General features: G+C 50.1%; 1 protein-coding gene across 1 annotated transcript; it reads right to left on the bottom strand.

Moving 5' to 3' along the window:
• Nucleotides 1–1,240: 1,240 nt before the first annotated feature.
• CFAP52 (cilia and flagella associated protein 52) lies at nt 1,241–25,472 on the bottom strand. The gene is made up of 14 exons (XM_062010792.1): nt 25,243–25,472; nt 23,067–23,266; nt 22,198–22,334; nt 21,493–21,621; nt 19,713–19,812; nt 18,658–18,774; nt 12,516–12,616; nt 11,435–11,605; nt 8,531–8,679; nt 7,207–7,352; nt 4,074–4,225; nt 3,334–3,445; nt 3,092–3,203; nt 1,241–1,544 (listed from the first exon to the last, which is right to left on the bottom strand). Exons 1-14 carry the CDS (start codon nt 25,466–25,468, stop codon nt 1,369–1,371), a joined length of 2,028 nt encoding a protein of 675 aa, XP_061866776.1. The 5' UTR covers nt 25,469–25,472; the 3' UTR covers nt 1,241–1,368.
• Nucleotides 25,473–26,184: the final 712 nt, after the last annotated feature.

Below are 26,184 nucleotides of genomic sequence, written 5' to 3'. Positions count from 1 at the left end.
GTGATATGGACAGGGAGATGCTGTGCCAGGGAGATGCTGTGCCAGGGACAGGGAGATGCTGTGCCATAGATAGGGACATGCTGTGCCATAGACAGGGAGAGGCTGTGCCATAGACAGGGAGATGCTGTGTTGCTGCTACACCACCCAGTACCTTGGCAGTGCCCTACAGCATCAGGGCTTTGCTGGAGCAAGGGAGCTCTGCCCTGTCCATGCTTACAATTTGGGCTGGTTTCAACAACATGCTGCTGCTTCCCACTGAAAACAAAGATGGGCAGGATGAGACTTCTGCCAAGAAGTCTCAGTTTTCAAGTCTGTGTCTGCAGACACAGGGCCTGGGCAATTGTCAAACCTGCTGGAGAGTTTCTTGCTGCTTAGCATCAGGCCTTGCCTCCAAAGAGAAAGAGCAAGGAATGACTTAATTCCTTTGCTAAAGACTATGAATAAGAGCAGAACTCTTTCAGCCAGACAAATATGACTTGCATAGTGTTCAATGGGCAACAGAGGTGCAGACACCCTCTGAGCCAATTCCAAAGGGTCTGCCCTTGCTGTGCTACGAGCACTAAACACTTCCAGCGGCATATAAAGAGTACTGAGCTGTCAGACATTAAATCCCTGTCCTCCATTTGCCTGCCAGAACAGCTAATGCTATCACTGCAGGTGTGACAGCACCCATCTGACCCTGCCTTTAGCTCATCATCTTAACTACAACATCTCTAAGTCTTAACATGAAGGAATGCAATGTTCTGTAACCATTTAATTCTTGACAGAACCCTCACAGCCCTTTAGTGCCTGCACAAGAAAGATTCCCTTCAGTGGCAGCACTTTGTGGCTGGCTGCCTACACTCCTCTTCAAACCAACAGCATCTGGAGAGTTCCTGGTTTTAATCCTGGAGATAGATCAGGGGCCACAGAGCCAGACTAGATACACATTTCATGCCCATTTGGAGGCTGTTTGAAACAAAAGGCAACTGCCCAGGAGTTTGAGTGTGTCCAGCTGGAAACAGCCAGGCAGGTTGAGAAATGACTGCACTCTCTCTCTTGAAAACCAGGCTCCTGAGGAGTTTTAAATTGGACACTGCAAATGAAGGAGCCCTGACATCCTTGTGTTCCTTTGAGAGCACAGATTGAGGAGCTTGACTCCAAGGCACTTCCCAGTTACATGTTTGAGTGGAAGCTGAGGGTTTTTTCCTTAACCAGGACCACACAAATGAAAATGAACACAGAATACTGGATGAACACAATAAGTTATTAATAAATATATACCTGAGAACACAAAAAGAGCAACTCCTCTGACAGTACAAGAGTTTGGAAACAACCTCAGCTATAAAGGAAAAGGTCAGGAAGGGCTGGGGAGTGAAGCAGCAGCTGTTAGTGCAGGGCTGGGTATCCCCAGATCAGGATGGCACCATCTTCACTCACGCTGACAATGAATTTGTTGCCAGGGCAGATCTTGAGGCGGGTGATGCTGCCACCGTGGCCCTGCCCAATGTGAGTCACCATCCCCTCGGTGTAGTTCCAGAGCTTCACCAGTTGGTCATCACCACCTGCACAGGGCACAAGGGGGAGCAGAGGAGGATGTGGAGCTCTGTGGCTGGTGGTGCTGCATCAGAGCTGGGGAGTGCTTGGGTGTTCCCTTCATCGGGGAAGGGTGGGACATTATGGCAAAAATGGCTTCTGTTCAGCTGAAGGAGAGCCAGTGTCCAGAGAGTGCTCAGGCCCTGCAGCAGCAGCTCACAGGGAGCTATGGCAGCAATGGGTCCCAGCAGCAGACAGGGCCTTTGTTTGAAAAGCCCTTTAAGCCATGGTGGTTACTGGGGACCACTGGGCATGTGGGGCTGCCATGCTCTGCCATGGGACTGGATTTCAGAGGCTACATGGGTTCTAGTTGTGCCCCTGGAGAAAAGAGCCAGGATTGAGACACCCCAGCTCCAGCTCATATCTAAAACCTACAGCACGAGCTTCACCCAGCCCTTTGCACCCTCTGCCTGGAGGAATTTAAAGCCACGAGTTTCATGACTGAAACCTGTGATGAAGCTCTGGCAGCAGTGTCCCTCCCTTACCCAGAGGCACCACCAGAATCATCAAATCACTGAATCATTTTGGTTGGAAAAGCCCTTGAAGCTGCTGCAGTCCCAGCCCTGCCCTCACCCTGCCCAGCCCAGCACTGACCCACAGCCCTCAGCACCTCAGCTCCATGGCTTTGGGATCCCTCCAGGGCTGGGCACTGCCCCAGCTCCCTGGGCAGCCTGGCACAGGGGCTCACACCCCTCTCAGGGAAACAGTTCTGCCCCAGCTCCAGCCTCAACCTCCCCTGGGGCAGCTTGGGCCCATTTCCTCTTGTCCTGTCACTTGTTACCTGGGAGCAGAGACTGACCCCCAGCTCCCTGCAGCCTCCTGTCAGGGAGTGTCAGAGAGGGCTCCTGAGGCTCAACACCCCCATTCCCTCAGCCCCTCCCCAAGCTCTGTGCCCGGCTCTGGCCACGCTGCAGCCCCTCAGTGTCCCTGTGGCAGTGAGTGAGGGGCCCAGCACTGAACACAGCCCTCGAGGCTCTTAACCAGTGTTCATTTACCAGGGTACTCTAAAGGAACTGGTACTGCCCCCAAAGCCATGGCTTTTAACCACAGCTGACAAATGCAGCACCATGGCTCCTCTGTGCTCACACTGGGCTCCCAGAAGGGATGTCATGATGGTGTGGAACATGTGAGCCTGAGGCTGGATGGAGCCCAGAGTCATTCCTGCTTGGAAATCAAGAGTCCCAGGCTGCTGGAGCAGGGCACTTGAACAAATCATGCAAGTGCATGTGAACACCACTGAACTACAGCAGGAGCAGGGCAAGGTGAAAGCCTGTACTCCCTTGGAGACAAGGAAACCTGCTCTTCACCTTTACATCTTGCAAGACTGAGCTGTAGTATCTTGAAGTCTGAACCACAAGCTTTTTCCAAGTACTCTTCCTCAGTGATGCATTTCATCTTCCCCTTTAGTTGACTTCTCCTTTTAGTTTTTTCTCTCTTTACTGAGATCTTTGGTTCATTGCCTTGTTTTTCCCAGTTTTACTGGGACCTCCTCTGTTCTAGTTTCTCCCCCACTCACCTGTGGCAAAGTGTGTCCCATCTGATGTGATGTCCATCCCGTTGATGGAACCTGATGTGGACCCTTCCACTTCTCTGATGACAGAGCCATCAAACACTTCCCAGTAGCCAATCTAGAGAGAGCAGAGAGGAGGGCTCAGTCCTACATGGAGAGCACACAGATTCCAGCACTGCCCTGTAGCACAAACTTCTGTGGAGGTTCAAGAGCTTCATCACCTAACAAGCTCCTGCAGCTTTGCTTACCTTTGCAGCTTTTCTGTCTGTCCCACTGGTGATTATCTGGAACTCTTCTGGATGGTAACACACACATTTGAAGATGGCATTGCCCCGAAACATTTGTTTACTTACATAACGCCTGCAAAACGTCCCCAAAAGAGAACAGAGCAACAGGGTCAGAAGCCACATTTGTCAGCCTGAACTTCCCCTGCCTGGGCTATGCATCACATCTCCCTTTCTAACTGGATGTTTTCAGGTCTTGGTCTGAGTTCAGGGCTTCATGAAGCTTGTTAGGGTCAGCAGCTCTGCTCCCCATCACAGCTGCCTTGTAGGACTTTTGCTCTGCTGTCATATGAAATGAACTCTTTCAGTCCTGAACGCTTCCCGAGTGCTGTTCACTATGCAAAGCTTCCCTTACCCTTACCTGCAGATCTGCAACAGCTCAGCAAGAGTCACAAACTGCTGGAAAATGGAGCCAGTGGGAAACTTAGGAAATCACCTGCTCCACCCCCTTGGCCAAGAGAACCACCTGAGACAAATGTTTGTCTAAACTGCTCTGTAAAGTTTCTAGCATTGGACTAGAAACTAGGACTAGAAGCTCCATTCCCTGATCTGATTGTTCATTCTAGTGTGTTTGTATGTATATTTTCATTTCTTAATGCTCCTTTCCCCCTCCTCCTCACTATGTGGTGTCCTAGACAGGGCACAGTGACCCACAGACATCACCAGCACCTCAAGTGCCTGGCATTACTTCTCTATGTCCTCACACAATATCCCAGACGATGCAGCTTCCATCAAGGCTGGCTGTGACACACTCCTGGTCATCCTTCTTGATCTTAATGCAGGACACAGTAGCTCTGTGCACCTTCAGAACTTCCCTCAGCTTCTGAGTCTTCTCATTGATCTCCCAGACTCTCATCTGAAAATCAGCAACAAACATCTGCTCTTGAACCACATGATCCTGACTTTTCTTAGGAGGATGCCTAAGGCCTTCCCAAACTCTTCCCTGGTAACACATCCAGAGACTGAGCCTCCATGGGCTGTCTCCGTTTTCTTGGGGGTCATTCATGCAGCTGACTCCTACAACTGTGAGCTCTTGAGAGTGTAATTGACTTGGTTCAGGAATTCCTGGCCATTAAGCCCAGTCCTTGTTTCTGCCACGTTCCCAGTCTCCCATCTTTCAGTTGATTCAGCTCTCAATCAAAAAACAAGCATCTAGTCTATGACACCTTTCCAGTGGTGTTTAAAGATCAAAGACAGGGCTTCTGAAATGGAATCTAAAAAAGCTACCTGCTATTTGTGCTACACAGAGTGCCAGGAAGTAAATACAAACCTGCTCTTTAGATCTTTGTTGTGAACTATGTGCCTGAAAGCACCTCTTTCCCAATGGTGGTAACAGCAAAAACCTTTCAGCTTTGAGGACCTGATCCTTCATATTTGCCTTTACTGTCCCACCTGGGCCAAACCTCATGGTATCTGTTAGTTTTGCCATTCTGCCAAGGTCAAATCTTAGTGAAACTGTAGAAATGGACACATGGGCATCAAAACCAGAGAGCTGTGGTTCCAGCTGCCACAACACCGAGTCACCTACAGGGTCTGCAGGGCCAGCTCTCACTTGCTAAATGATCAGAGCATCCAGATCCTTCAGCAGCCCTGACAGCCCCAGCTCTCAGATGATTGATTTGGAGAGAACCATTAGTGTTTCTGAACACTTTTTTGTGTGTTCCAAATGAATACTGGGAGTGCTCCCCTGCAGTTCTCCTTCCTGCCTAACCAACCTTTAGCTTTAATTCTGTCTCAGCTGCCTTTTCCAATTCAGAGATCAGCTAACCAGAGCCTGTGCCATTCTGTGTCTGTTAACACAGGACCTAGGTCCTGTCTTCTGCATTCTCTAGTGTGAATCATCCAAGGTACTTAATTGTCCTTTTATCAGTGAAGGGTTGAAGGCAGCTCATCAGCTATGAGGTCTTTGTGCAGTGAGACAAGGCAGTGCTGGCTGTGCCTGCTCTACAGCACAGCTGAGGTTTGGAGAGTTTCAGAGAGATGAGGACATTGGCCTGAGACTTGGGGTAGTGATCAGTGGTGCCGAGTCAAGCTGGAGGCCTGTGGCCAGTTTGGTTTCACAGGGGTTGGTTCTGGGGCAAATCTGATTAAATATCTTCATCAACCACTGGATGAGGGGACAGAGGGACCCCCAGAAAGTTCCCTGATTACACCAAACTGGGAGCACTGGCTGATTCACCAGAGGCTGTGCTGCCAGTCAGTGAGATCTGGACAGTGTGGGAGTTGGGCACGGAGGAACCTCCTGAGGTTCACCAAGGCAAGGGCAGAGTCCTGCACCTGGGGAGGAACAACCCCCTGCAGCAGCACAGGCTGGGGGTGACCTGCTGGAGAGCAGCTCCAGGAGAGAGACCTGGCAGTGCTGGTGGGCAGCAAAGAAACGTGAGCAGCAACGTGCCCTCGTGGGCAAGAAGCCAATAGCAGCCTGGGGGCATCAAGAAGAGTGTGGGCAGCAGGTCAAGGGAGGTTCTCCTTCCCCTGTGCTCTGCCCTGCTGAGGCCTCATCTGGAGTCCTGTGTCCAGTTCTGGGCTCCCCAGCTCCAGAGGGACAGGGAACTGCTGCAGAGAGGCCAGTGCAGGGCCACCAAGATGATCAGGGGATGGAACATGTGTGTGAGGAGGAAAAGCTGTGAGACCTGGGGGTGTTCAGCCTGGAGAAGAGAAGCCTGAGAGGGGCCCTTATCAACATGGGTGTGGAGAGGATGGGGCCAGTGTTTGTTGTGTGGTGACCAGTGCCAGGACAAGGGGTAACAGGCACAGGCTGGAGCACAGGAAGCTCCAGTGGCACAGAGGAGCAAGTCCTTTGGTGCTGAGGTGAGGGAGCCCTGGCCCAGGCTGCCCAGGGAGGGTGTGGAGGCTCCTTCTCAGGAGGTTTCCAACCCCACCTGGACATGTTGCTGTGCCCCTGATGGAGGGGAACCTGCTTGAGCAGGGGGTTGGGCTGGATGAGCTCTGCAGGGCCCTTCTCACACCCAGCATTCTGGGACTTGGAAGCCCCAAGTTCAATTCCTCAGTCTTCAAGACTCCCCATGCCATCTCCAGCACAGCACACTGAACACTGTGCACGAAGCAAGCACAAAGAGGTTACATCACAGTCAGCAAGCCACATACAATCCAAAGTGTGGTTCTGAGTGCTTGCCAGAAAAGGAAGTCTAAAGCAAGGTAGCTAACTTTCCTGCATTTAAATTATTTAAGCATGAAGTGAGGACTGTCACTCTTACAGAAAAGAGCCACTGCTCTGTGAAGTGCATGGAGCAGACAAAGTACATGGCACTGGTTTCCTGTGGTGGGAAAAAAATCTTGAACTGCACAGGTATGATGCCTATAACATGTGTCCATGATTGTATTAGGAACCGAGCTATTTCTAGGGTCTTTTATTAACATCATAACCTAAAGCTGACAGTATCATCCCAGAAAATTAGGAAGACACCCCATAGCCACTGTAGTGATCAAAAGGGAGTTTGGGCAGGACTGGGACTTCTAGAGCAATGCCAGAAAGATAATCGTACAGAGCAGTTAGATGGAGGCTTGCAAACAATGACTCGTGCAGATAAGCCAAATACAGGGCAGAGACAAATGAACACAAAGGATTATGAACACATTTGGTGTTAGGAGGATTTCCAACACTCTCATGCTGGAAGAAATCTGAGCATTGTTTTACATGATGCCCTCTGAGAGCAAGAGGTTTGCACATCTCCATAGCTAATAGCTTCAAGCCCCGTCCTTTGCTTAGGAGAAAGCGAGGAATAGCTCACTTCCTGCCCAGGCACTGGCAGAGGATTCTCTGCAGGCTGTGTGATGAGAGCAGGGAGCTGTCCTGGGCTGTGCAGCAGCACTTACCTGCCCCTCTTCCCCTCCGCTGAGGAGGCGGCGGCCGTCGGCGGTGGCAGCGATGGCCGTCACCCCCCTGCTGTGTGCGTTCTCCACCACGAACATGGGCTTCCCGTCCTCGGGCAGGAAGGCACGAATCCTCCCGTCACTCCACGCTGGGGGCAGAAACCAACACATTACCCAGGTGCACACACCTGCCTCCTGCTGTTGGCTCTCTCTCCTTTCCGAATGAACTCCTTGTTTGAACGGGGTTCCTGTCACATCTCCAGTTGACCAGGGTTTGTGTGGAGCTGAGGAAGGGGCTGTAATGGAAGCTCCTGGAAGTTGTTCACACTTTCCCCATCTCTAAGTCAAACCCACCTCTGGGACTGAGCCAATTGGGCACCTTTGATATCACCTTTTAAAAGAAGCCATAGGAGAAGAGTCATCCTTTCTTTCTGGGAAGGTGGTGGGATGACAGAGAAGCAACCATGCAGACCCCAAGGTCAGTGAGGGAAGGGAGGAGGAGGAGGTTTGCAGGAGGTTTTGCAGACCCCCTGCATCCTGTGGTGAGATGGGGGCTGTCCCTCTAAAACCCACAGAGGGTGATGAAGCTGAGCTACTCTGGCAGTTCATAGAGGACCCCAGGCCTGGGGTGGTGACTGTGCCCCAAGGGGCTGTGACTCTGTGAGGGGACAGCATTGCAGCAGAAGGTGGTGGCCTCCATCCACAAGCTTCTTAGTGATCTTTTCTCCTCCCATCCTATGGAGGGGGGTGTGGGGAGGTGAGTGGTTGTGTGGGGGCTTTGTTGCCCAGTGGGCTTAAACTATGACACCAATGTACACATCAAAACCACTGTTCTGCAGACAAGCTCACAGAGCTCTAGTCCCCAGTAAACAGCAGAACTTAATCCCAATTCTGCCTGTGGGCAAATCAGTTTGGTAACAATGGGGGGACTGTGTTGCTCCTCTGTAAGCAACTTGCATCTGGTGCTGGGCAGCAGAGTTCTGCCCAAGATGCTCTACATACAACACAGATTAAGCTGTTGCATACAAGAAGGTTAATATTTTAGAACTGGGTCTTTTGAATACGACTGAAGCACATTCTGAATGGCTGGAATTCACATCCAAAGTGAGGTTTCCAAACTTGGCTTTCCACCTCACCAGAACTCCAGCACCAGCTGACTAGTGGCTGTGAGCAAAGTTCATTGGACCAGCTGCAAGCAAAGAGGCCTTTGGGTCAAGCAATGAACTGAATTTAAACCCATTCCCAATCTAATCCTCTCTTCATTCTGTCATATTGATGTTTATTGAACTTGGTAAGACTTGAAGCAGGTCTTTGGAACGACCATTACCTGAAATAATGCTGCTGCCATCCCTCGTCACCTCTATGGCATGGCAGGTCACATTGGGGACAACGATTTTTAGGAGCTCCCTGTTTTCTGGGGTGTGCCACACTCGAATGTCATTTTTGCTGCAGGTGACAAACAAGTCAGAAGTTCCCCTGGAGAATTCAGAGAGGGATAATGAGGAAGGGCATGCAGAAAATGCTTCTTTCTTAGTCAGTACTTTAATTCTCCTCTGAAGCTTTGCTGTCTCTAACGTGCAACTGTCATCTTCCCAACAGGGATCCCCATGGCCAAGACAAAAGCCTTTTTCATAGCATCACCTTTCTCACATAAAACCCCCCTGGCCTGGTTTCTACCTAAAGATTCATTTTAAGGAGTGTTGAAAGCAAAACTCAAGGGATTATTTCTGCTATTTGGAAGTTGTGACATTTCTTTCCCATATCCAACCTCCAAACACCTTCAGGTGTTGTATATAGCAGACACAGCAGCGGGTGCAGAGGTGCTGATTGCCCAGGTTTAACAGCAGGGACTGACAGCAGCCTCCCATTGGAAAGAGGTCATTTCTTATCTCACTTGCCGGATGATTCCTATTCAACGTCCCTAACGGCAACAGAAACAAAGGCAGAAGCCGCTTTGGAACATCCTTGTTGTCCACGTTTGAATAAAAACTGAGACCTGCAGCATTTCAGCAGCTGTGGGACTGAATGCTTTGAAATAAGCTCTGAGCCATACCTCCTGGGGACAGCACAGAAAGGGAAATCTAGAAAGGTACCACAAGCTTTTGTCCAACATCACCATCAATGCCCGGAAAGATGAACCTGGACAGAGGAAACTGGCACAGCAAATGTGTGGCCCCTTTCAAGCCCAGCTTGGGCAGGTGATTTATAAAGCAGGGTAACAGCAGCAATTGAAGTGCTCTGAAATGATACAGAACAGGGAAATTGAGCCTGTATTTCCCAATTGGTGATATATTCTGTTCAGGGCAGTTAGCTGAAAAGTTCACACATATATGTGAGGATGGAGCTCAGTTGTCCTTACAACCACCACTAACTCCAGCCCATCCAGACAGCTCAGGGCCACACACGTGCCAGTCAGGTGTATCAGCACCATAAAGCTCCAAATGATTTGCTTATTATATTAGAAAGGATGTGGATTTCTCAGGCTGGTGACAAACAGGGAGGAAGGCACCTTGCACTGGGCACTGCTGTATCCTGATGAGATTTGACCCTCTGTGTCAGGAAGCAATGCAACAGTGATATGCCAAAAATACAAACTTTCCTTGGGATCCAGCTCCCATTCTCTCTTTGAAGAGGAAACAACCGATCCATTGTGGGAACTTAAATAGCATCATGATCCTGCTATAGAGGAACCTCCTTGTTTGCTGTCTGTTCACAAGACAAAAGCAGCCAGAAGATGCTTCAGTACAATTATAGCATCATTCTGTTTGGAAAAGCCCTTGAAGCTGCTGCAGTCCCAGCCCTGCCCTCACCCTGCCCAGCCCAGCACTAACCCAGGGCCCTCATAACCTCAGCTCCATGGCTTTGGGATCCCTGCAGGGCTGGGCACTGCCCCAGCTCCCTGGGCAGCCTGGCACAGGGGCTCACACCCCTCTCAGGGAAACAGTTCTGCCTCAGCTCCAATCTCAGCCTCCCTGGGTTGAGGTGGTTTCCTCTTGTCCTATCACTCACTATTTGGGAGCAGCTCACTGCAGTTAGGGAGTGTGAGAGAGGGCTCCCATCTGCCCTCAGGCTCCTCTTCTCCAGGCTGAATCCCCCGATTCCCTCAGCCCCTCCCCAGCCCCTTGTGCTCCAGCCCCTTCCCCAGCTCTGTGCCCGGCTCTGGCCACGCTGCAGCCCCTCAGTGTCCCTGTGGCAGTGAGTGAGGGGCCCAGCACTGACACAGCCCTGGAGCTGCAGCCTCCCCAGGGCCCTGCACAGGGGACAGTCCCTGCCCTGCTCCTGCTGCCACCCCACTGCTGATCCCAGCCAGGCTGCCCTTTGCCTTCCTGCCCCCCTGGGCACGCTGCTGGCTCCTGTTCAGCCACTGGCACCATCCCCCCCAGGCCCTTTCCCTGCAGCAGTTTCCAGCCCCTCTGCCCCAGCCTGGAGCGGGGCCTGGGCTTGGGGTGGTCCAAAGGCAGGACCCAGCACTTGCCCTTGTTAAACCTCACCCCACTACCCTCAGCCCATGGCTCCAGCCTGGCCAGGGCCCTCTGCAGACCCTTCCTGCCCTCAAGTTGATCTACATTCCCACACAGCTTTGTGTCATCAGCAAACTGAGGTGCACTCAATCCCCTCACCCAGATCATTGATGAAGATGTTAAACACACCAGGCCTGAACACTGAGCTCTGGGGAACAACTGGATTTAGCTCCATTCCCAGGCCCAGGCATCCAGCATCACAACCCAAGAATTTAATATAACCTCCCATATTGTCAAACTTGCAGTTGTAAGTGAGGCTGAGAGACCCAAAAAGCCTCTTTGAACAGACCAATTGGGTTTCAGGTGACGTTCCAGGCAGGCAGAGAAGCAGATACTTCTACAATCTCTGACTGCCTCAGGGCAGACTAAAGCCAGAGTTCCCATCTCTGGCAGCCTAAGAGGCCCAAGTGCCACAGCACCAGCCCTAGGAGTTGTCATCACTGCTGTTATCCAAACAGAAACCACTTCTTTGGAATTGTCTCTGCAGATTGATGACTTTTTCCAGTTCTCAAACTGAACTGCTGCCCTCTGCTTTCAGCAGCAGCTCGCTCTCAGCCCTGCCTTTCACTGGCAGTAGAAATCATCCCACAGGGATGTTACCAGGCATTAGGTTCCTGTTGGTTAAAAGGTGTTTACCCAGGTATCACCACTTCTACTGGCAGCTCACTCAACCTTTAGCAACCAAAAGCATCCCAGGCAGCCCTACTCACGAAGGGAAAACGATGTCGTGGACAGCTTCGCTGTGGCTGGTGCTGAGCAGCTCCTCTGTGAACTCAGCAAAGTCAACTTGATAAATCTGGCACTTGTTTGTCCCTACAAAGAACTGGTGGCCCTGACCTCTACATGTCAAGGAAGTGACAGCACCTTCAACTTGCATTTTCCTGGTAAGAGAAAGCAGAGGTTTGGCCTGACAGTCACCTCAATGTATGTATTCCCCAGCTTCCCTTTCCCAACGATTTTACAGCCGTGACTTTCCCTGCTTCCTCAAAAAGCTCCACACTAGGCTGTGACAATAAGCAAGAACGTGGCTGGGACTAACACTTCATTCCCAGGAGCAGGTTAATTCTTCACCTTGCTGGTCCCACCTGCCAGGCCTTGCAAAGGCAGTGCTTTGGAGCCTTTGTTTTCTGGAGCAGGGCTGAGGTAACGGCATCTTTGCTGATCTTCTTCCTCAAGGGCACCTCAATAGTTGAGAATACTTCCAGCCACTTTAGATGGTCTGGGAATAATTTAAACTGTACAAAGCTAAGCTTGCAGAACTGTGTGCTTAATCTGGCTACTTAAGCAATGTAAAATGAATAGCTGCAAGCCCAGATTTCAAATCACAGACAGGGAAGCCATGCTTGTGGCTTTCTGTTTTGTACACAGACAAAAGCTTTGCACCTGCTCCAGCACTTCTAGGCACTGACACAGAAAACTAGCAGTGCCCTCTTTTACAGCCCCCTGTCCTCCTATAAACACATTTTTGGATGGCAAATACTACTGTTTCTCAGCTGGCCCAGATAAGCATAAGTTTACTGACTTCAATAGACCTGTCTCGCCAGGCAGCAGTTTAGGTTTTGACTCCTAATGCCACCAAGGAAACAAAAGCCACTTAAAATGAACAATGAGCTGGGCAATTCAGTGCTGTGCAGAGCCTGCAGTAGCTTCAGTACTGGAACCACACTGCAGGATTGAAAACCTCAGCTTTCTTTGGGTTATGCCTTCAGGTAGAGCTGATTGCTTCTCATCAGGTGACACTTGGGGGAGGTGTCACCTCTGCCCTCCCCATTCTCCCATCTACAAACTCACTTCATTACTTTGTAGCTGGAGCTTTTACAGAGAGCTACGATCCCTTCTCCAGTGCCAACTATCACCTCTCCTGACTTCAGCAAAAGCAAAGCTGTGACTCCCTAGGAGACAATGGGATTAAAACACAATTGGATGGCAGCAGAGACTCTTTATTGCTGCACAACAGAGTCTCTGTCGTGCTTCAGTCACTCAAAGATGGATTTCTCAGTATTCTTTGGCTGACCTAGGCTAAAGGGGGGCTCTCTAGAGGGAGACAGGAGGAAAGAGTTATTAATTACAGGTCTAAAGGAACTCCTGCTGTGTGAGGAGCAAGTAAATAGCACCATCATGAATCCTTCAGAGCAGCTGGGATCACATGTAAGCCTACATATCCTCATCTCATCCCAGCAAGCAATACACTCACTTTGTATTAGTGCCTCCACTTTTCCTTCCACAGTTTCTTCACCTATCAGGCATGAAAAGAACAGCATAAAACTCATCCTAAGGGTCCTTTCCTACAGCTGCTTTTAGGACAGATCCTCTGTCCCCCAGGCCTCTCTCCCTGTCTGAGAGATGCAATCCCATCTCCCACCTATTAGTAATAAAAGACATTTGTCACAGAAAAGCTTTGAAATTTAGTCAGCTCATCACCACCATGAGCTTCTGCTGTTTACTAAGATGAGTAGATCAACAGGAGGTCAGCCATGAGAGAAAAGAGAAATGGTTTTCCCTAGATAAAGTACCAGACTCCAGCAAAAAACCCAACTGAAACCATCAAACAAACCTTAGCCTTGCCACAAATTGTTAACTATAAGAAAAGTCAGTCCCTGCTCCAGTTCTGCTCCCTGTGAAGGGATATTACTCTGTACACAAGGCAACAGATTCTTGACAATCTGACAGACCTGAAAATAGGCTGCAAAAGAGGTGAAACTACTTTAAATCTTGATACCCTTACTCAGAAAAACACCCTTACTAGCTTGGGGGAACACAGTGCATGAGTGAAATGGAAAGGGAAGAAAAAAGATAAAGGAGCTTTATGCCATCAGAAACTGGACTGAAAACTAAGCCCTGTCAGGAGGCAAGTGCAGATGAGAGGCACAGGCCAGCTGGTAGCAGCTCCAGACCCCTGTGGCCTGTAAGGAGGCTTGTGAGCTTAACATTTTGCAGCATTTGCCCCTACCCAGGTGAATAAGCAGCAGTGCCAACTGTTGGGATAGCACCACCAGTTTCACAACAGCAGGATTGGTTTTCTTTAGGCCTGAGGTCATAGAGCCATTATGTGAGAAGAACAATTTCTTTTGGGGGGAGGGAAAGAAAACAGCTCAAGCATTTAGTGTTCTGAAAGCATGAAGAAGTGAATTCTCAAAGAATAATAACTAAGTGGCAAGTCAAAATAATTCTGCATTTGTTCTTTGGGAAGAAATCCCTGTCAAAGGCTTGGCTTGTGGTTTTTGAACAAATACAGGTGTCAGCACTCTATGACAAAGTCTGACACCTAAGCAGCACCACCCAGCATTCCTGTTCCTTCCAAGCATTCATCTGCTCCAACCCCAGTAAATGTTCAGGATGTTAAAAGGATGAAAGCCAGAAAGTGTTGACTTTCTATATGGAAAGGACTGAAGCTCTAAGGGAGGTGAGAGAGGAACTGAAGACAGAAGAGGAAACAAAATCTGAGGTCTTTAGAGATGGGAAGGATGTTGCAAAAGCCACAGACAAGGTCTGGAAAAGTTACTTTGGTTCAATTATCCACCCAAGTAGAAGCAATTGATTGTTTTTAAAGTCTTGCTTATATTATATGAAATAAAATCCCTAAAAGAACAATGGCCATACGGGTAACTGGGCTCTCCAGTGCTGGCATTCTGAGCAGCCTCACACCCCCTGTACAGCAGCTTGAGGACTATTTAACTTCAGAATCAGATAAATGCTGATTGCAGGAAAAACACCAACATCAGTCCTGATTTCTTCATCAGTCTGTCTCCAGCAGCAGCATATCCCCAGCCTCCTGCAATATCAGGACTGATCACTGAACAACACAGCCTCCGGAGAGGGATTTGCTGCTGTGCTAACACAGCACTGCCAGGCAGCAAGCCAGGCTTCCTGCAAATATTCTCAGCAAAAGCCCAAGAACAAAGGGATTCTTTTAAATTAGAAATAGGAGCCACAAGCAGAACTGTTTCTGAACAATGTTTTGAAAAGTTTCCTATGAGGTGCTGGCAGCATTTTGTGAGTCCTCTGTTATCACAAGCCCAATGACTGTCTTTTGATCTGCTGTGTTGCCTGTTTCCCTGTAACAGGCTTCCACATCAAATGCTCCCTGGGTTTAGCATTATGGCAGTGGAGGCATTAGAAATCAAACCTAGGACTAGGTAGTTTATCTGATTACAGCTCCCTGCTACCTGCTAGTAAACTAGAGCTGTTGCAGCACTGCCAAGACTGCTTGGATTTTTGTAGGTATTCCCTTCAGTTCTTTGACTTGAGAGGGAAGGAGGGAAACAGGTATTATGAAGACAGGGAAACAAAACAACCTTAAGGTAGCCAGGCTCTTAAAATCCTCAGAGTTTGATTTGGAACTGAACTTGACAGTTGTGCTTCTGTCTTGTCCAGACTGCTGTTGAATGACCACAAGTGAACAGACAGCTTTCTAAGCCACACTTGTTATCGGTGAAGTCGAGCAGTTCACGTTCCTGATGCAATGAACCTTCCAATTTAGTGACAGACCTTTTGTAGATGAAATGCAGAGTCTGCTGTAAGAGGCTAAAAATATCACCACTCTCCATTTACTTCTTACAAAAAGAAACCACTGCTTTGAAGTATGCTTATAAATAAAAATCCAGCCTGCCATTCCCTTCCCTGCAGGGATATTTGCTCTTTCCTCCCCTGATCAGATCTCTACCAAGTGCTTGAGTGCCCTATCAACTCTGCCAGCACACCTCTTTCAAAGAGTTTTTGAGGGTGTTTTTTTTTTACAATGCAAATCTTGCCAACTATTTCTGCAGATGCATTTGCAAAGGCACATCCCACTTTGGATCCAAATGGGTGCCTTATGGCTCCTCAAGCCTAAAACAGGGATAACATGGAGTTTTGGGCTTTATTCCAATAGTTATAGATGTTACAGAAACAGTCTTCAACTTCATTTCATGTAGATGGGAAACAAGTTGCTTCAGTGAGCTTTCAGTGCCACTCCAAAACAGAAACAAAGTAATCTTCAGATCAGGTCTACATAATAAACACATTCTTATATATCTAAAGGCAAAGTTCCTTTAAGGTTGACCCAACTTATTTTCAATAAACCTTTTCACCTCCCCCACGCAGTGTCTAAACTCTTTCTGTAAAGATCCACTCTTTGTGGGGTGCCTGTGGATTCCAGGCTTGGAGTTTGGTGATCTGGCTGCCTCATAATTCCTGGTGAGCAAGGTCTGCAGAGACAATGTTGGCTCACGAATACACGTCATTTCAGGTGGAATTGCAACCAAGGGATGAAAACAGTTCCAGGGGAGGGAGGCCGGGACAGTCCCACTGCTGGAGGCTGTTGGACCAGCCTCCCTGCCAGGGGACAGGGCAGTGCCTGGGGAGGGAAGGCAGGGCATGGCCCAAAAAGGCACTGTTTGGAGCAGTGCTGTGACCTTGAGGCAGCACAGCTCGCTTCTGAAACAAGCTGTGTTGGCAGCTCTGCTTTGCAGGGCTGGAGAGGTGAGGATTCTTGTGACGAGCACCACTACAGGGTACATTTTGAAGAAAGACACAAAAGATGTCTTCTGAAACACACACACAGCTCTGCAGGGAGGAATACAAATCAGCACTTCTCCTAGGGTTAGCAGTAGGATGCACTAAATCACGTAGAAACAAGGATGCAAACACTTTTGTTTTCATAAATGCTGTGGGTTTGACTTGAAAAACATCTGCAAAATACCTCTCCTGGCGTTACAGCCTCTGCTCCAATTGGCAATCTCTGCCAGAAACCATCAGATCCTCAGCCAAGACTTGTTGACAGTCTAGTGACAAGGTATTATTTGTGTGCAGAGATGTGCAATGGGTGGGTGGGACAGGAATCACAATACGCAGCTAGGGAGAGAGAAATGGAAAGCATGAAAGTGGATCTGACAGTAGCTGGAGAGAAAAATGTCCTGGTACCTCCTCATTTACTGTGACAATACAAGTGTTCCCTGTTTTGGGGATTTGGAGACTGTACTGGGAAGAGTGAGGGAAGGGAGCAGAGAGGAGGCAAGCAAGAGGAGAAGGAGTGACACTGTTGAGCATGTATCTGACTGAAAAGCCTGTCTTAAGCAACAGGGTAAAGGAGGAGATTGGAGGGGCTACTTGTCACTCCTGCCCAGTGTGAATGTCCTTGTTCCTCTCTCTTCTCCCCAGATGCCCAGTGGAATATCTTCAGTAGCTGCCATGACATATCATGATAACAATGATTGATGACAATCAACCAAAGTTGAAGGCAGATTCATGCCCACCAACTCAGGCCTCACCCCCAAGGCTGTCAGGCAGCTGTGATGAGATCCACCTCTGGATCTCCTCTCCTTAGTGTCTTGTCAGGCTTTTGCATAGCCAAAGGCCCTGTTTTTCTTCACCTTTTCACGATCAGCAGCAATGCCAGCTGAAGCACAGGGTGCTCCAAAGGTTTCTGGCCCAAACTGAGGTTCCTATGCATCAGCCTCACAGAATCCCAGAATGGTGGGGGTTGGATTCACAGGCTGCCCAGGGAGGCTGTGGAGGCTCTTTCTCCAGAGGTTTCCAACCCCACCTGGACACGTTGCTGTGCCCCTGATGGAGGGGAACCTGCTTTAGTAGGGGTTGGGCTGGATGAGCTCTGCAGGGCCCTTCCAGCCCCCACCATTCTTAGATTCTGTGGAAGTTCATGAGGTTTGGAGAAACAAGTCCATAGAAGCTTTTTCTTTGGGGTTTACTGCTGAAGTTTTCTTGCAGTTCCTGTTAGTGTTGTGTTTACTCTCAGACAAGATCTGCTGCTTCCGAGGACACCTTCCCTGTGGCATCCCTCACAGTGCATTTGGTACTTCCATCTGCATTGCTTCTCTGGCTGCTCACTGATGTTTGTTCATCGTTGCTCATAGAATCACAAAATACATCCAATCTTCTGCACAGAAGATTTTCAGGGAACTGTTTGAATCACTTTCGTGTCATGCCCTCCCCTGGGTATAATCTGAGAAGCTAAAAGAAGCTTTTTCTATCAACAAATAAAGAGAAATCAAGAGCAAGTGCACTGGCTGGTACTGACAGTTTATCACCACACCTCCCTGTGTGCAGAGTTCCTGTAAAGGCCAAAAGCTCCTTATTCAGCAAGAGACTCCTGTCTCAAAATCCTCATACTAGGACTCACGAGTCCCAGTTATGGACAAAACAGCAAAGTTAAAAGAACTTTGGGATTATGGAGTCAAGGACTCAGACATTCAAAAGCAATTAAATCAAAGTACCCTGTGCAACCTTGTTTTGTCCCAGTTGTGCATACACAGTACAATAAACTCTGGAGTTAGATGATCCATACAACCTGTTCATTAATACCTCTGCCTCAGCAGTGGCAGAATGACAATTTCAGAAAGATGACCTCTGAAAGGAAGGGAGAGGAATGGCACATGGAACAAACACAAACAAATCAAGGGGGTTAGGGTTTTTTTAAGAGCAACTGTAGTGGTTTGAAGTTTTTCCAAAATCCTCTTCCTGTGGCAAACAGTGACCTTGAAAAACTTCAGCCCAGACAATGTAACAAATCTGTAAGATGTGAATGTAGCCCCTCACAGCAGTGTGGGAAAAGCCTCAAACAAGCACTTCCTGGAAACATCCTCTGCCTCACTCCAGCTAATATCTCCCTAAAACCCCTCCCAACTCAAGAACTACTCCATTTCTGTGCTTCTATTTAACTTTTTCTGACTCTTACCACGTTTAGTGTGAGAGGGAGCCTATGGCCTGACACATGAGGTTCAGGTAAACCTCAAATTTCGAGCCAAATGCAGCTGAATAAAGCCAATGGTCTCAGACTCAGGATCAAGACTGAGACACTCACAAAGAAGTAACAGCCCAGCAAAGGGGTGAGTCTGTGGATCAGCTTCATAGTGGTTCTCCTGGACTTTGCCCTACTTTCAGTTACTAACAGAGAGGAGGATAAGGAATAAATTCAAGTCACAGAGCTGCTACTCACTAAGATAAACTTCTTCTTCTGGGGACCAAAGTCAGTCATCATCTTGCTGTTTGTGTTCACCTTCAGGATATCACCACTTGATGTGCCAACATAAAAATAAGTGTCATCATCTGTTATCTATAGGAAAGCACAAAAAAAAGAAGAGAGATCATAGTCCAGAGAGTGAAACACTTGTGTTAGGCCTAGCACTAGGCTGTATTTCAGTCTACTGCCAAGATATTAGGGGATATAGCTGTTTTCACCCTGTTCCACCTAAAGACCCACAAAATTGCTGAAGGCCAGACATTTTCAACCAAATCTAGACAATACTTTGGAGCAAAAGTGGGATTCTCTGGGTGCTAGAGCCTGTGACCAAAATGCATGCTACTTCTCTTCAGAAGCCTTGAAAACATTCTCTCCAAGGCTAAAGAAATCATGGGAGACAGTTCTGGGCTCCCCAGCTCAAGAGGGACAGGAAACTGCTGGAGAGGGTCCAGCACAGGGCTGAGGGGATGGAACATGCCTGTGAGGAGGAAAGGCTGCAGCCCCTGGGGCTGTTCAGCCTGGAGACGGGAAGGCTGAGGGAGGATCTCATTGATAGTTACAAATATCTAAATGGTGGGTGTCAGGAGGTTGGGGCAGCACTTCTGTCTGTTGTATCCAGTGACAGGACAAGGGGTGATGGGATGAAGCAGGAACACAAACAGTTCCATTTAAACATAAGGAAAAACAGTTTCAGTGAGGGAGCCCTGGCCCAGGCTGCCCAGGGAGGGTGTGGAGGCTCCTTCTCAGGAGGTTTCCAACCCCACCTGGACACGTTCCTGTGTGACCTGATCTAGGTGAGACCTGCTTTGGCAGGGAGGTTGGACTGGATGATCTCTAAAGGTCCCTTCCAACCCCCACCATTCTGTGATTCTGTGAGACCTTCTGCCCTGAGCCAACACTTGGTAACCTCAGTGTGTTCTGCAGTTGCAGCTGGCATTTTTAGCACCATAGTAAAAGTTTGGGGGGGGGGGGGGTTCTCTAGTGTGTAGACAGTTTCCCAGTTTAGCCAACTCATTTTGGCTAAAACTCACCTTAGCACACATGGCCACTCTTCTCAGTTTCCCTGTCTGGCACTCAGCTTGGTGGATTTTCCTATTGGTCACATCCAGCTCCCATACTCGAACGGTCCCACTGAAAGAACAAATAGAGTGGGATTAAATCCATCTATGCAGAAACATCCATGTTGTTTTCACTACCATAAGGATTTAAAAGCCTTTACAAGGTTACATTATTCTGAAGTTTTAATGAAGAGGAAAAAAAAAACCCAGAGAGGACAGAAGTCTCTGCCTTTCCTGCTGTCTCTTACAGTAATTTTTTCCACATAAATAAATTCTTGAAGATTCAGCAAGAACAGAGACAAGGAGCACAGAGGATGTAACAACCTTGGCACTTCCTTTCCCAAAGAAATATGCACTGTGCAAATCCTAGCTCCTAGAATGAGAGATAAACAGGATGGGACATTTTCCAGCACAATGTCATTGGCAGCATAGGAAGCGATACAAAATCCTCATGCACAGCCACAGCATCTAACAGAGGGTTACAGTTGCAAAGACCAGCACTCCTCACTGCTACTGCAGCCAAGAGCATCCAAAGCCTTCCCCAGTTTGAAGGAAGGTGCAGATCCTCAACACACTGAAATGTCAAGAGAGCTGCCTCAAATTGGTGCAAAATGTGACTTTTGGTACCAACTTTTGTTAGGAGATAGTGAACAACTGTACACCAGGTGTGGTGAGGATAGGAGATGATCCAATGGCCTGCGAGATATCATTGTTTCCACATTAATTTACCCATTGTTCAGAGCCACTCATTGACTGCTTTTCTTGTGTAAACACTGGCAACTTGATGTTTTAAAGGCTGTATGGGGAATGCTGAGTACAAACCACTGCTATTAGGGGCAGAACTGACCCATGTGGGTCCCCGGGTGCTGCTTTGAAAGCATCTTGTTTCATATAGATCAAGTAAAAATGCCTTAAAGGGACAAACTGACGAGTACTGATGGGCCCATTCCAGTACTGATGGGCCCATTCCGAGTGAAAAGAAAAACCACTAGCACATGGTTGCTTGAGTTTCTTTGTATCTAAGTAAAGGCTCTTTATTAAAGGAAATAGGTCTGTGGGTTCTTTCCCTCCTTTCTTTTCATAGAATCAGGAATAACAGAATGGTGGGAGTAGGAAGGGACTTTTAGAGATCATCCAGTCCAATCCCTCTGCCAAAGCAGGTCCCACCTAGATCAGGTCACACAGGACCAGGTGGGTTTGGAAACCTCTTGAGAAGGAGCCTCCACACCCTCTCTGGGCAGCCTGGGCCAGGGCTCCCTCACTGAAACACTGACACAGTTTGTCCTTATGTTTAAACGGAACTTTTTGTGTTCCAGCTTCATCCCATTACCCTGTTGCTGGATACAACAGAAAAAGGTGCTGCCCCAATCTCCTGACACCCACCGTTTATATACTTATAAATATTAAGGAGCTACCCCCTCAGTCTCCTCTTCTCCAGACTAAACAGCCCCAGGTCCCGCAGCCTTTCCTCAGAATGAAGATGCTCCAGTCCCCTGATCATCTTGGTGTCCCTGCACTGGCCTCTCTCCAGCAGTTCCCTGTCCCTCTGGAGCTGGGGAGCCCAGAACTGGACACAGGACTCCAGATGAGGCCTCAGCAGGGCAGAGCAGAGAGGGAGCAGAACCTCCCTCGACCTGCTGCCCACACTCTGCTGGATGCCCCCAGGCTGCCATTGGCCTTATTGCCCACGAGGGCACATTGCTGCTCTCGTTCAGTTTATTATCAATCAGGTTTTTCTTTAGGCAAACCTTACTTTCCAGCAGTGACAAAGAGCTGGTCACTGCAGCTGGAGCTCAGCAGGATGGTGGTGCTGCCTGTGCTGCATGGTGAGGCTGGGCTCCCACAGATAGCCTCTCTCATGCCAACGTCCCACACAACCAGCCTGCCGGAAAAGGAGAGGCTTGAGACAGCGTGGCTTTTGGACATTGCTTAAGAACAAATGACTGAAAACCAAAAGAAAGAGGGAACCTATTTTCCATCATTCTGTTCCCACCAGGATCTGCAAGAGCAGTCACTCTGTGGAGGTTTCAGCCTCATCACAGTGATGTGGAACTGCAGCTTCTGTGCCCTGCTCCTAAGGCAGGAGATGTGTTTGTTAGATTCCTTCTGCCAGGCAAGACACAAAGATCTTGGCACCCTCATAAAATCTGATTGAAAATGACTTCTTATTTCACTCTTACTTGTCTGTGTGTCAAAGCAAGCCCTAAGTGACATTTGTACTTCCTCAGGGCAGTGCATGAAAGCAGCCAATTGTGCAGGCTTCACAAGGCTCCTGGGCAATAACACCAGCTTAAGAATCAGCTGCTCCTTTCATTTTTCCCCATTCCCCTCTGCCCACAGTACCTGCCCAGCTTCCCAAGGACAGAGCTGGGCCACGGAAGTGAGGTACTAAGCAGGGGAGAGTCAGACTGCCACAGGAGGGAAGAGGGAGCACTTCTCAAGAAGCAGAAACCCTTACCTGCCATCATCCTGCCCTCCCAGTGATGCCAGATAAAGGTTGGTTGGAGAAAAAGCTAGTCCTTCAATTTTGCCTCTATGAAGTGCCAGCCGGGCAAGTAACTCCTTGCTCTGGAAATCCCACAGAATGATGGCTGCCTGAGAAGCAAAGCAGAGGGGTCAAAGCCAGAGCATCAGATGGAACATGCAGGATTAGCTATGAAATATTTCTCTGGCAGGAAAGCTGTCAGAGCCCAGCCCAAGGTCAGCTTCTATCCAGCCCAGGGCTCACCTGACACAAGACCACTTCAGATTAGGTGCTGTAAGAAGCATTATTCCAGTTCAGCTGTTGGGTGGCTTCATTTCAGAGTCAGAATTTACTCTGAGACACTGGGTATTTGGCTTAGATTGGAAAATACTGAAAATGTCAATCCTCAGTCCCTTCCAGGTGTCTCAGGGTCTTTTCAATTAGGCAAAATTTAAACAATAAAGAACTTCAGAGGTCTGAAAATGCAAGTAGGTACCTGTCAAGGGCTTTTGAAAGCTCTGGAACTCAGCTACCATTTTGAATACCACATCATTTATTAATTAACATCTAATGAGATTTAGGCTGCCATATGTGCACAGCAGGTTGGATAAAAAGGAGCAACAGACCCTTCAATCTAGTTATCCCAATCCTAGAGGGAAAGCTTAATACCTTACAAATACATAAAGGCATGTCCAGCAATGGACCAGCCACCATTTCCCATTTCTGCAGCATCCCCCTCCCTTGCAGGCATTTATTCTCCATCAAAAGAAAACATGACCTAAATAAAGGTGTTCCCACTGCTGGCAAGCCAACCCCAGCTTCTTTGGTGAATATTATGCAGTTAAACATGGAGCACTATCCACCTTGGAGCTCATGGAAGTGACTTGTCCAGAGGCAACATACACCCCGTCCCTGGAGATGACGACGCAGGAGACGTTGTTGGTGTGGCCATGCAAGAAACTCCGTCTCTTACTATCCAGCTCTTGAATAACCACGGTACATCCCAGGGCATAGAGAATATGCTTCGTATCAGGGTGGCACATGAGGCCACAGGGAATATGCCCTGTAAGAAAAGGGAGCAAAAGATCTGCTGGCTGTTAACACTTCTGGGGGCTATGGGCAAGTTGTCCTCCCCAGCCTGAAGCACAGTGCCCAAAGCAGGCTGAGCTCTCCCCAACACCTCCACGCCAGTAGCCTCTCCAAGAGTAATGTGCTTCTTCCCCAAGGTTTGGCTCATGAGAAGGGCAGCTTGCGAGTTCTCCCAAAGAGTTGTTCAGCAGAACAACCTCCTGCAAAACTCTAGGGCCACCTTTACATATTTCAGACCACGCTGTGTCCTACAGCTACTGGGAGATTAAACTGAGCCCATCAGCACAGAGAGCTCCCCAGGAGCACCGACAGATTTGTAGAGGCCATGTCACTCATCCATGTGGCCATCACTTGCCTCAAAATAGCTGCAAAGCCACAAATCACCTGAGAAGGCAGTGGGCACCTAGCCCCCGTCCCTGGGTCACAGGGGTGTTTGTGACAGTATTTTGTGCAGCCTGAGTTGGGTTTATATTGAAATGAAACATCTCTCATTCTAGTGAGCTGGGTGACTAGAAACCAAAAAATAAATATCTGCCTATTCCATCAAACTTTTCCTGCTCTTAACTTTGCATCTCTCAGGATGTCAGGCATGGGGAGCACAAGGAGGCAGCAAGGGGGGCAGGGAGGGATCCCACACACCCACTGCCCTGGGCCCACAGCACCACGACTCCAGCTGAGACCCACAGCTTCCCCTCACCTGCTCCCCTTCCCTCAACCTGTCTGTTGGAAACCTGTGCCCCATAGCTGCCCCATAGTGCCCCCATACCCCACTGCTATCCCTCCATGGTGCTCCATACCTCCTCAGCTGCCCCCATGGTGGCCTATATATCCTCAGCTGCCCCTCACAGTGCCCTATATCCTCTCAGGTGCCCCTCATAGTGCCCTACACCCCTTCAGTTGCCCCACACAGTGCCCCATACCCCTTCAGTTGGCCCATACCCCATCAGCTGTGACACATGGAGCTCCAGACCCCCTCAGCTTCTCCCCACAGTGCCCCAGACCTCCCCAGCTGCCCCAACCGTGCCTGTACACCCTCAGTTGCCTCTCATGGTGCCCTACACTCCTTCTGTTGCCCCCTACGGTGCCCCATACCCCCACAGTTGCCCCTCATGTTGCCCTATACCCCCTCAGTTGTGGCCCATGGCACTCCAGACCCCCTCATGTTCTCCCCACAGTGCCCCAGACCTCCCCAGCTGTCCCCGTTGTGTCCTATACACCCTCAAGGTGCCTCGAACAGTGCACTACACCCACTCGACTGCCCCTCACAGTGCCCCACACTCTCTCAGCTGCCCCCATGGCGCTCCAGATACCCTCAGCTGCCCCCCACAATGCCCCACACTCCCTCAGCTGCCCCCATGGTGTCCTACATCCCCTCAGCTGCTCCCCACAGTGCCCCACACTCCCTCAGCTGCCCCCATGGCGCTCCAGATCCCCTCAGCTTCCCCCATGGTGCCCTACATCCCCTCAGCTTCCCCCCACAGTGCCCCGCACTCCCACAGCTGCCCCCATGGTGCCCTACATCCCCTCAGCTTCCCCCCACAGTGCCCCACACTCCCACAGCTGCCCCCATGGTGCCCTACATCCCCTCAGCTGCTCCCCACAGTGCCCCACACTCCCTCAGCTGCCCCCATGGTGCCCTACATCCCCTCAGCTTCCCCCCACAGTGCCCCGCACTCCCTCAGCTGCCCCCATGGCGCTCCAGATCCCCTCAGCTGCTCCCCACAGTGCCCCGCACTCCCTCAGCTGCCCCCATGGCGCTCCAGATCCCCTCAGCTGCCCCCCACAGTGCCGCACACTCTCTCAGCTGCCCCCATGGTGCCCTACCTCCCCTCAGCTGCTCCCCACAGTGCCCCACACTCCCTCAGCTGCCCCCATGGTGCCCTACATCCCCTCAGCTGCTCCCCACAGTGCCCCGCACGCCCCTACTTCTGCCCTTCCCCCGCGCTCTACCGTTGAAGCCGATGGCAGCCCGCAGTTGGAGCCGTCCCACACCGTCCCCAGCCGCCGTGGCCCGGTCCCCAGTCTCCGCCATGGCCCGGTCCCCAGTCTCCGCCATGACACCGTCCCCAGTCTCCGCCATGGCCCGGTCCCCAGTCTCCGCCATGACACCGTCCCCAGTCGCCGCCATGGCCCGGTCCCCAGCCTCCGCCATGACACCGCCCCCAGTCGCCGCCATGTCCCGGCCCCGCGGCAGGGCCGCCGTGGCAACCGCGCCTGCGCGCCCGGCCCGTGCCTGTGCCTGCCCCGCGGCCTGAGGCAGGAGCCAGGGCTGCGGCTGGTGCGGGATGGGCGATCTGCCCTCGGCTCGGCTGGGGCGGGATGCTCGGCCCCGGGGCACAGCCACAAACAGCCTGGCTGCTGCTGCCTCTCTCCCCGTGCCTGGCCCGCTTTCCCTCGGGCTGCTGAGAGCCCTCAGGGAGCAGCAGCTCTCTCCCTGCTGACCCCGCTTGCTGTCCAGGCGTGGCACAGCACGCATCAGAGGACATGGAGGTGCTGGAGAGGATCCAGAGCCGGGCTACCAAGCTAGGAAAGGATTTAGAGCGCGTCTCAGATGAGGAAGGGCTGAGGGATCTGGGGGTGTTCAGCCTGGAGCAAAGAAGGCTCAGAGGAGACCTTCTCACTCTCTACAACTACCTGAAAGCAAGCTGTAGCGAGGCGGGGGTTGCTCTGGTCTCCCCAGTAACAGCAATAGAACAAGAGAAAACGGCCTCATGTTGCACCAGGGGAGGTTGAGGCTGGATGTGAGGAGGAATTTCTTTGCTGCCAGGGCTGTCAGTCATTGGAAGGGGCTGCCCAGGGAGCTGCTGGAGTCACAATCCCTGGAGGGGTTTCAGAGCCAGGTGGATGCAGCACTGAGGGCAATGGGCTGGTGGGTGATAGGGCTGGGACAGA

Source organism: Colius striatus, chromosome 18, assembly GCF_028858725.1.
Source record: "Colius striatus isolate bColStr4 chromosome 18, bColStr4.1.hap1, whole genome shotgun sequence".
NCBI lineage: Eukaryota > Metazoa > Chordata > Aves > Coliiformes > Coliidae > Colius > Colius striatus.
The sequence above is the reverse complement of the archived record's forward strand: the minus strand, read 5'-3'. Positions and strand labels throughout refer to the sequence as shown.